Source organism: Macrotis lagotis, chromosome 2 (genome assembly GCF_037893015.1).
Source record: "Macrotis lagotis isolate mMagLag1 chromosome 2, bilby.v1.9.chrom.fasta, whole genome shotgun sequence".
Lineage (NCBI taxonomy): Eukaryota > Metazoa > Chordata > Mammalia > Peramelemorphia > Peramelidae > Macrotis > Macrotis lagotis.
The window spans coordinates 279363164-279374944 of NC_133659.1; the positions used below are offsets into that span (position 1 = coordinate 279363164).

The 11781-nt window shown below is 39.1% G+C and overlaps 1 protein-coding gene across 1 annotated transcript; it reads left to right on the forward strand.

Moving 5' to 3' along the window:
- Positions 1-3501: 3501 nt before the first annotated feature.
- On the forward strand, positions 3502-7488 carry KICS2 (KICSTOR subunit 2; the record flags this gene model as incomplete). The annotated part of the gene is made up of 1 exon (XM_074221056.1): positions 3502-7488. A coding segment is annotated over one exon (837 nt), but the record flags the coding sequence as incomplete, so codon positions are not given.
- Positions 7489-11781: the final 4293 nt, after the last annotated feature.

Genomic DNA, 11781 nt, shown 5'->3' on the forward strand with positions numbered 1-11781 from the left:
TGCAGAGAGCAATGCCATGTTCCTTTTTCCAGGCTCACAACTCAGGAATCATCCTGGAGTCCTCCTTATCTTTCAGCCCCCACATCCAAGTTTTTGCCTGGCCTCTTGATTTTTGTCCTTACAACATTTCTTGACTATGCCCCCTCCTCTCCTTTGACACTGGTCTCAACCCTTGTGCCCTTGTCCCCCTTACAGCATCATTTATTACAGCAGCCTGCTGGTGGGTTGGCCTGCCTCAAATCTCTCTCCATTCCAGTCCATTTGCCATGCAGTCAAGGATCAGTCTGACCATGTCACACATACTTCTATCCCTCCTCCCCTTTACAACTTCAGGAGAAATTACAGTGTTCTCTGGTTGGTATTCAGAAGCCCCCATTCAAGGATCTGTCTGACCATGTCACACACACTTCTATCCCTCCCCCCTTACCTTCAGGAGAAATTATAGTGTTCTCTGGTTGGTATTCAGAAGCCCCCATGATCTAGCCCCCAACCACTGTATGGTGCTCTTCACGCCAACAGCTCTGGCCTATGAACAAGACCCTCATCTCTCAGCCACAGATATGTTCGTTGACTTTCAACACCTAAAATGTTCTCCCTTTTCCACTATAACTCCTGGCTTCCTTCAAGTCCTCACCCAAGTCCTACCTTCTACAAGAAACCTTCCCAGCTCCTTAATTCTAGTGCCTTCCAACTTGTTCCATAGGGAGCTGCTTTGTATAGATTTGTTTGTATGTTGTCTTCCCCCATGAGACTGTTAGCTTTTTGAGATCAGGAACTATTTTTTTCCACTTTTCTTATTCTTGGGGCTTAGCACAGTCTCTAGCACATAGTAATAGCTTAATAAATATTTTTATTTGGATCTTATTGTCTCTAGCTTTAATAGAACTCCAAGATAAGTATTGTCCTTAGGGCCTGTCCTTGATTCTGTTCTGGCCGGCCTTTTATTATTGATTTGATGGAGGTCAGATATATTTAAGTGATACACAGGAATAGCTGATACACAGGCTTACAGGATTGGGCTTCCAAAACATTTTAACACGTTAGAAGTGAGCAAGGGGAAATGTGAGAAGGAAAAATGCAAAATCTCTCATGTTGCTTCAAAAAAATCAGCATACCAGGACAAATTGAGATAGTTCTGTAAGGGGGGTCATTGAAAAAGATGAAGTCACTAAGGGGAGCAGTTCAGAGGGAGACGAGAAAAGGATCCCAGAAGAGAACCACGAGGGACACCTTCAGTTAGTGTGATCTGGAAGATCACTGAAAGTGCTGCCAGATAAATAGGAGAACCAGAAAAAAGTAATGTCTTGAAAACCTGGAGAGAACAGTATCAATGAAGAGGGTGATCGACAGAAAGATCAAGGTGAATAAAAGCAAAGAAAGGTAATTAGATTTAGTAACAAAATGATCATTGGTAACTTTGGAGAGAGCAGATTTGGTGGAATAAGGTCAGAAGTTGGATGGTAAGGGTTTAAGAAGAGAATGGGAGGAAAGTGGAGGCACCTGTTATAGATGGCCTTTTTTGAGGAATTTAGCTACAAAAGGCAGAAGAGATAAAGGATGATTATGGGGATGGAAAAATCAAGTGAGGGTTTTTGGAGGGTTGGGGAGACATGGGTATTTTTGTAGGGACAGAATGAGCCAGTAGAGAGGGAGAGAGTGGAAAAGACAAAAGGGGAAATCTTTTGGAGGAGTTGGGAGGGAATGGGATTGTTTGAGTAAGGAGTAAGGCCACTTCATCTTGTGAGAGCAGGTGAAGGAGCAAATTGTGACAGAAAAGCACCTGAGTGATAGGAGATGGGAAAGAAGGGAGAAGGGAGCCCATGGTGAATGGCCTCAATTTTTTCTGTAAAATATGAGGCCAGGCTCTCAGCTAAGAGAATAGAGGAGGGATAGCCATGGGAGGCTTGAGGAGGAATGAAAAATTTGGAAGTGCTGTGGAGAGTGGGAGAGTAAGTTGATAGGGGAGGTATAGGAGGATTGCAGCAGGGAGGGTCCAGCGGAGTATGGAGGGAACCCACTTAGAATGGTTGTGTGGTTTTCTCCTCCATTCAACAGCACAGGTGTAGGAGTGAAGGCAACAAATGACAGGAGTGATTCAAAGCTTATGCTAATCAGTGAAATGATGAGAGGGCTATAGATTCAAGAGAAGAGGACTGCGTCAAGTTGAAGTGATTCACCAAGGAGTGAAGATGGGGACCAGAGGAGAATGGCTAATGCAGAGGAAACAGCTTAAGGGATTACTGAAGGGTTGCAGGGTTGGAGTCACAGTAAGGATAGAAAGTAGGGAAGGCAGGACAGGTGAAAAACCAATAGAGCATGGTCAGATGGGGCGAGTTCAGAATTCTCCAACATTGTGGGTGAAGGGCAAGATCAAGGGCATGATCTTGTGTGTGGCCAAGTTAGTGTTAGGAATATATCATGGAAAGTGTTGAGAAACTGAATGGGATATTTGAGAGAGAGTTAATATTTATGTGGAAACCATTTGGATGAGGACAGGGATTGAGGAAGAGAGAAAACTTATGAGCCAGGCATGTTCTTATTAGAGAAGGAAGGGGAGTGAGTGTTCTGAAAGTTTGTAAACATGTTGCTGGCAGGAGAAAGGAGGAGGAATTACTGTATGATGGAGGGAGAATCTGCATGTGGCAGTGGGGAGCAAGGAATATTCCATTTCCCTTAGTGAGCCAAGAGGGATGAGGGAAGGCTCAGCCAGTGTCTGAGCACTACTTATCACAGAATTGTTGTGGGAAGAGTGCTCCCTAATTATAAATATGAATAAATATGAACCTTATTAAGAACAGTTCAATATTTACACAAAGACAGTTGGAGAAGAAACAATAATGAAGATAATTAAAAATTCTATATTAATTATGTTGTCTACTTTTGTTTTAAACATCTCAGTGGATAAACTTGACATCAGGATGCCCTGAGAATAGATCCTGCCTTAGGCACTTACTCTGGGTGAGACACTTAACCTCCATCAGCACTGGTTTCCTCATTTGTAAAATGGGGATGGTGAGAGTACTTTATCTTACAGGGCTGTTGTGAGGATCAAATGAGATATAAAGTGCTAACTTTTGTTATTACATTCTGTAAATACAGGAGAACTGTTCTAGAAAGTCTTAATTGGTATAGCCATGAAATAAAGTTGTTGAAAGATTTTATTGATGTCATTTGCTTTCCCCAATTATAATATTCCCACATAGTCCTCTCTTCTCCCTCCTATTATATAATAATATTATAATTTTTAAGGATAATTAAAAACAAAAAAAGAATCAATGTAACTGAATATTTCATTGGAAAAATTAAAAATATATGCAGATATTTCTTAATTAAAAATTGACATAAGAAATTGAGATGTGTTCAGAATGACTTTGACTTGGCTTAGAGTTCTTCCATTTCCCCCACTCCTTGATCCTACTGTTATAGCATTTAAATGACCAGTGTATTATTATTTTGGCAGTAAAATCTACATTGAATAACACTTCTACCCATTTCTTTTAAATATTTTTTCTTCTCTCTAGATTTCACCACCCAATTCTCAGCCCCTTAGAGAGCAGTTTCCAGCTGGAAGTAGATGTCCTAGCCCATCTCTTAAAGTCCCAGGCTCAGATCTCTGAGTGGAAGTTCCTCCCATCCCTGGTCAACTTACACAGCGCCCACACCAAACTGCAGACATGGGGTCAGATTTTTGAAAAGCAGAGAGAGACTAAGAAGCATCTATTCGGGGGCCAGTCTCAGAAGACCGTTCAACCTCCACATCTCTTCCTTTGGTTGATGAAACTCAAGAACATGCTCCTTGCCAAGTTTAGCTTTTATTTTCATGAAGCCCTGAGCCGCCAAACAACAGCTTCAGAAATGAAGGCTCTGACCGCAAAAGCCAATCCTGACCTTTTTGGGAAGATCTCTAGCTTTATCAGGAAGTATGATGCTGCCAATGTCTCTTTAATCTTTGACAACAGAGGATCTGAGAGCTTCCAGGGGCATGGCTACCACCACCCTCATTCCTACCGAGAGGCCCCCAAGGGAGTGGATCAGTACCCGGCAGTGGTGTCCCTGCCCAGTGACAGGCCTGTCATGCACTGGCCCAATGTCATCATGATCATGACTGATCGGACCTCAGACCTAAACACCTTGGAGAAAATTGTCCACTTCTACGATGACAAAGTCCAGAGTACCTACTTCCTGACCCGCCCGGAGCCTCACTTTACCATTGTTGTCATTTTTGAGTCTAAGAAATCAGAGAAAGATTCCCATTTCCTCTCCTTCCTCAATGAACTATCACATGCTCTTAAAAACCCCAAAGTATTTGCAAGCCTGAAACCTGGATCCAAAGGATAGTAGATTTACTGGAGTGATGGTTTCTCAAGGATGGTTAACAAGACTGCTGCAATTTTTGGTGATTCAGGACACATCCGTTCATCATTCTTTAAAAGCTAAATTAAGGAAAAATTGTCATGACATATAGTGCACATTTTCTATGTAATTATGGCCATTTAAGTTAAACATCCAAAGAGCATAAGTACTGTCTATCTCTGTTAGACAGAGTGATGATCTCAGTATTTTTTTTCCACATTGTTTTGAGTTTTATGTGACTTGAGTATTTTTTGGTTCTTGACTTTGTGGGGCAGGAGGTGATAAAAAGGGGAAGGGATGTGTGTGTGTGTGTGTGTGTGTGTGTGTGTGTGTGTGTGTGATATTCCTGCTAGCTGCTGTATCTTGTTCTAGTCCTTGAATTCTGGTGCAATGGTTTTTTCTTTTTTTTTTTTACTGCTGTATGGAAAAAGTAATTAGGATGAAAAGAATTAAATGGCCTTTATAGAATTCACTACTATATGATTTTTGTCAAGAAATCTGAATTCCAAGGGGTGGCTAGGTGGTGCAGTGGATAGAGCACCAGCCCTGGAGTCAGGAGTACCTGGGTTCAAATCCGGCCTCAGACACTTGATAATTACCTAGCTGCGTGGCCTTGGACAAGTCACTTTACCCCCATTTGCCTTGTAAAAACCTAAAAAAAAAAAGAAATCTGCATTCTATAAAAGGGGTATGTTTGAAATTCTGATTTATTTAATGATCTTTTATGATGCCCAAATGATGAACACAATGCTCTAGTTTTTTAAGAAAAATTTTTTTAAATAAGTTGTATCTTGGTAACTTTTTTGTTTTTTACATCCCAGTCGTTTTAGCATACCAGAGAGATTTCCACTTCAGAAAGAGATTCACTCTCATCCTTCTGAAATTGAATAATTCTATATAACAACAAAAATCTAGTTAAAATAACTGATACATTGGCTGTTTCTGACAATGTATATATTTAGAACATTTGCCTTCATAATCCCCCACCTGTCTGCAAGGAAGAAAAAGCCACATGTATTTTTTTTCTCTTCACCTCTCTGGTTTAACAAAGAGACCCATCTAACTGAGAATCCCATAGAAGAAGAGGTTGACAGTTGTTTATCCTTCCTTCTCAACGAGGACCAAGACATCAGGAAGGTGATGCTGTGACATGTAAGTGAATTAAATTTAAATGAGGGAGGTCACCGACCTCACTTTCTCCATCTGGGTGCAGTGACCAGATATGGATTGGGACGACTGGAGATTTGACAGTGGAATTATCACTCCTCACCTCCATTCAAAAACACCCTCCTTTCAGAATTAGTGTCTTTTCTTCATAATCAGAATACCTTGCTCTAGTCTTTAACTTTATCACTATTTTGGAGTATATGTGTGTATGGGAGGGTGGAACTTGTAAGTGGGCACTTTTTGGATTAAAATTTCTCAATTTGCATTAAAACTGAGATTGGCACTGGACCTTTGATTTCATGGGTAAAGGGAACCCAGGATGAGGAAATATCTTTTACCAGTGCCCACAGGCACCTGCAATTTATAGTCTCCAGTTAGTGTCAGATGAAGGATTAAAATCAGAATAATCTGTTATTCAGGAATTTCCCATTCTTTAGCTCACAACCTTTCTATTTGCGACTTTTTTTTTTTTGGTGGAGACCTTCATTTAAAAAAAAACACACTTCCCTGTTATTTTTAGGAATAAACAGCATCTAGCCTTAGTTTCTTGACTTTATCTGTAAAGCTCAGTGACCCAGTTTTCCATTGGCTTTAGAAGGATGGTAGGACTACCTTGTACTTGTAAAAATAAGTTGTATATTCCTAGGACCCCTTCCTTCTTGGACAAAATACTTTAGCACAGCTGAACTAAGACTGTCTTTGCCTTTCTGCCACTAATTTATATTTAGACCTAGTTATACATCTTAACATGTGCTTGACTTCAGCAGGTGTTCATGAGGACTAGAAGGATCAGGGGAGACTTAATGGGGTATGGAGTCCTTTACAGCAGGCTTATTGATCCAGAATACAAATAAGCTCAATGGGGAATCGAGCTGTTACCATCTGACGGCCACTTCTTAGGAGGTGTGAGATGGAATGGTCTGGTCGATCCATTCCTTCCCTATTGTTCAGAGGCAGGCCTCACATAGGGGCCCCCAGCAAAGCTAAGTATTGAAACTGGATTGAAAATTGAAAAGTACCTTTCTAGAGAATGGAGCCCTGATGGGTAACATTCAGATGCAAGAAAAGTTGACTCCCTCAGACTTAGAGAATTGGGAGGAAGCTTCCAGTGGTCTGTTTTGCAGGATCAGCAAGTGCTTTAAAAAAAGTTACTTAATTTGCAGAAACTGAATTCAACAAATGCTTTTGTAATAGGCAGAACACTGCCTGGCACTTAGAAATTAATTTATTTGGTTGGTTTCCATGGGATTTAACTCCCTATTGCTCAGGATCAAATGCAGATTTGTCTCTGGCATTTAAAGATCTTTATAATTTCTCTTTGACTGTCTGTGACTCCTCTGGGGTCCAACCACACTGGTCTTGCTGCTTCTCCCATGTGATCTTTGGCCTCCAGGCTGCCTTTGCTCAGCTTCTCCCACCTCATGTCTCTGGGCTGCCTGTCTCCCTTCCTATGAACCCAGGTGTCACCCCAACAGCCATTCATGCTTTCTCCCACCCTCTTAATTTACTTTGTGTATATTTTACATATTATATGGGTCCATGTTGTTTTCTTTGGTAGAATGGAAGCTTCTTGAGGGCAGGGACTGTTTCATTTTTGTCTTTGTATCACACAGAGCCTGAAGATTAATAAATGCTTGTTTATTAACTTACTGAGTCTAATTCCATTATTTGAAGCCTAGAGTGATAGTAACTTGCTCAGGGGTAAGGGAGATAATAAATAGTGGGACTTTGTTGGAACTCCAGTCTTCTAATTCCAAGTCTTTTACTCTTTTCCACTAAAAAATATTAAAATAGTAATTTTCACTGAGCATTTTAGGCAACCTGGTTCTTGAAAGCCAGAAAAACCTGGGTTCAAGTCCTGCTACTGAAACACTTTACTGTGTGATCATGGGCATGACAATCAATCTCAGCACCGTAATAATAGCTAACATTTTTATGGTACTTATATGTAAACATGTGCTAAGTTTTATGGAGCATTTATTCCTTGTAACAATTCTGGGAAAATGGTACAGTTATTATTCACATTTTACAGATGAGAAAAACTGACTTGCCCAGGGTCATGCAGTCTCTGAGGATGCATTTGAACTCAGGTCTTCATGCCTCCAGGTCCAGTGCTGTATCCTCTTGGGCCACCAGTTTCTCTTAGGCAGCTCCCAAGTTGTAGAGATGGTGCCAGTTGGAATTGGTAGGGGGGGGATCTCCTCATCTGGAAGTTGTCTATACCAATAAAATCACAGGTCCAGTCCTTAACTCTGTCCTAATTTTGATTTCTATGGAAGTAGAAGTAGAATTTAAAAAGTAAATATGATGAAAGGGAACTGGTGATCATCTAGTTCAATGTGATCCAACATTTTAAAAGAGGGTCCAGCACCTTTAGAGATTTTGTGTTCGAGGGGCAGCTAGGTGGCGTAGTGGATAAAGCACCAGCCCTGGAGTCAGGAGTACCTGGGTTCAAATCCGGTCTCAGACACTTAATAATTACCTAGCTGTGTGGCCTTGGGCAAGCCACTTAACCCTGTTTGCCTTGCAGAAACCTAAAGAGAGAGACAGAGAAACAGAGAGACAGAGAGAGATTGTGTGTTCCATCTTGGACATTATTAGGAAGTTTTCCCCAATATCAAGCCTTACCCTTCTTGTTCCCTTTGCCACTAGTTTTGCTTTCTGGGGTCGATCAGAAAAAATTCTAATTCCTTTTCTCCATGAAAACCCTTTAAATTCTTGAAAACAACTATTCTGTCTACCAGTCTTTTCCAATCTAACCCCAGTTCATTGAACCAGATTCTTCACCATCCTGGCTGTCCTGCCCTGGATTCTCCAGATTGTTGCTGTTGGTCCATCTTGGCTCCTGGAGCTGTCCGTAGTACTCCAGGTGAGGGCGGATGAGGAGAGAACACAGGGGGAACCCCTGCTCCTAGAAGTTATGCCCCACTAAATGTAGCCCAATATGGCATTAACTTTTTGGTCACTATATCACACTGATCATTCAGACTGAGCTTACAAGACACTCATTCCTAGATCCTTTTTCAGAATAACTGTTCTTTAACCATGTTCTTATATGGAAGACTTTTACATTTTACATTTATCCCTATTGAATTTTATTTTAGAGTTAGCCAGTGCTTTAGCACAAGCTCTCATAGTGTGATTGGGGGTTCTTCAAAACCTTTTCAAGAATCTATAAGGACAAAATTATTTTCATAGTAATGCCAATATGTTATTTGCCTATTAAAATATTGTTCTAACATATCTAAATGAAGTTGAGTTTTCTTCCTTTACTTTTTACCAAAACAACATATTAGATTTAGTGCAGAAGCAGATATGAGAATCCTGCTGTTTTATTAAGCTAGACAAGCTTAAAGAAGTTTATAAAAATATGTAAAATAATGTCATTTTTAATGCTATTTCATTTTTTCCAATTATAGATAGTTTTCAACATTCATCTTTTTGTAAGTTTTGGAGTTCCAATTTTTCTGCCTAACTCCTTTCCCATGGCAGTGAGTAATCTGATATAGATTATATATGTACAATTATGTTTAACATATTTCCATATTAATCATGTAAAAGAAGAATCAGAACTAAAGAGAAAAAACCACGAGAAAGAAAAAAAACATAAAACAAGGTTTTTTTTTAAACAAGTTTTAAAAAGTGTTTAGTCTGCATTCAGATGCCATAGTTTTTTCTGTGTATGTTGATAGCATTTTTAGGACTGTTTTTGATTATGGGAACTGCTGAGAGGTGCTGAGTCTATCATGGTTGAACATCTCACAATATTGCTGTTAATGTGTAAGAGTTCTGGTTCTGCTTACTTCACTCAGCATCAGTTCCTGCAAGTCTTTCCAGACTTTTCTGAATACTGCCTGCTGATGATTTCTTACAACAATAGTACTTCATCACATTCATATACCATAATTTGTTCAGCCATTCCCTAATGGATGGGCAACCCCTTAATTTCCAGTTCTTTGCCACTACAAAAAGAGGTGCTTTAAATATGTTTGTACATGTGGGTCTTTTTTTATGATCTCTTTGGGAGACAGACCTTGTAGTAGTAGTATCACTGGATCAAAGGGTATACATAGTTCTATTGATCTTTGGGCATAGTTCCAAATTGCTCCCTAGAATAGTTGGATCAGTTTAGAACTCCACTGACAGTATATTAATGAACCAATTTCCCACATCCCTTCCAACATTGATTATTTTCTTTTTTTGTCATTTTAACCAATCTGATAGATGTGAGATGGTACCTCAGAGTTGTTTTAATTTGCCTTTCTCTTATCAATAATGATTTAAATCATTTTTCATATGACTATAGATAATTTTAATTTCTTCATCTGAAAACTGGCTGTTCATATCTTTTGACAATTTATTGAATGGGGAATGGATTGTTTTCTTATAAATTTGACTCAGTTCTCTATATAAATCAGGGGCAGGGAAATCTTTTTTCTGCCAGGGGCCATTTGGATATTTATTCCAATTCACCCCTAAAAGATCCTAGATTTATTAAATTTCATGTCCTAACTGGTTGCTATGGCAGCACCAGACCAAAAGTCAGACATTATTGATATAAATAATGCCACTCATACTAATTTTTTTGTTGTGTAAAAATCATTTTTCATTAAAATTTATGTTAATACAAATAAGTTTATTTTTGGTTTAAAATAACAAATATTTAAATTTTTTCTGTTTTAATTTCTAACACAGTGGCTAGGTGTCATAATGGAACCTGAAAGATTCTTCTTCCTGAGTTCAAAAATGATCCCAGACACTTCCTGGCTATATGACTTTGCATAAGTTACCCAAAACTGTTTGTTTCAGTTACCTCATCAGTAGAGCTGGCAAATCATTCCAGTGTCTTTGTCAAGAAAACAAAAAATGGGATCCTGGAGAGTGACTGAAAATCCTGAACAACAACAACAAACAGTTAATATCTATATGTTTTATATAGATATAACCCATATAACCAAAACCTCTTTGAAATTTTTCATAAGTGGTTGCAGAACCCAAAAAGTTTCAGAACCTCTGCTGTAGCCTATAAAGCAACTTGGATCCTGTCACTCACTGTATTAGCTATTCTCCACTTCTTGTCATCTGTAAATTTTATGAACATACCATCTATGTTTATGCCAAAGTCATTAAAAAATTTCAAATAGCATAGATCCTTTAAGCACTCCACTGGAGACTTCAAAAACGAACAAAAAGGCAAACTTTTTTGCTTCTACTTATAAGAAGGATATAGACTTAGTTATTTTCTTTGCTACTTATATTTTAGAACTAATGGTTATTCTATCCATACCCAAGAGAAAATAGACTGAAGTGATTACTTTCCCTCTATGGATGCAGGCCATCAACTCTTTCATGGAGCACATTTAGATGCATATTACTTTTAAATAAACTTTTGTTCAGCCTAAGAAACAGTATTATTTCACTTTGCACAATTGTTCTCTGATTGAAATAATCACCAAATTCTGGTATATTGCTACTAGGGTAAGAATATACACATTCTCCATATAACATCTTAGAATGTTATTTTTTTTCTAAAGTCGTATCTAATAAAAATATTAGGTCAACTCAAGCAGAGGGCATAGGATAATAGATTTAGAATTTAAAGGGATCTCAGAGGTCATCTAGTCCTACTCCCCCCCCCCCCCATTTACAGTTGAGAAAATAGACCTAGAATTGCTAAATGATCTAAGATTACAAGTGTCAAATCCATGTGTGGAAGCCCAAGACTTCAGACTTCAAATCGAAGGCTTCCTCTTTGTATTTTCTTTCTTTTTCTCTTTTAAAAATTTTATTTAAGGCAATGGGGTTAAATGACTTACCCAAGGTCACACAACTAGGCAATTATTAAGTGTCCAAGGTCAGATTTTTACTCAGATCCTCCTGACTCCAGGGCTAGTGCTCCACCTAGCTGCCTCCCTCTATGTATTTGCACAGCCTAGAACTGCCAAGTCCTCAACTTCAATTTTTTTTTTTTAGATTTTTCAAGGCAATGGGGTTAAGTGGCTTGCCCAAGGCCACACGGCTAGGTAATCATTAAGTGTCTGAGGTTGGATTTGAACCCAGATACTCCTGACTCTAAGGCCATTGCTCTATTCACTGCTCCACCTAGCTGCCCTGCTCAATTTCAAATTTCACAGCTTTTGTACACACCCTCTGTTGTTCTTTTGCCACCATCTAGTACAGGATCTCATCACCTCATTCCTGGCATATTGTTGGTAGATCTCCCTTTCTCAAATCTCTTTCCTTTCCTGTCCATCCTTTCCT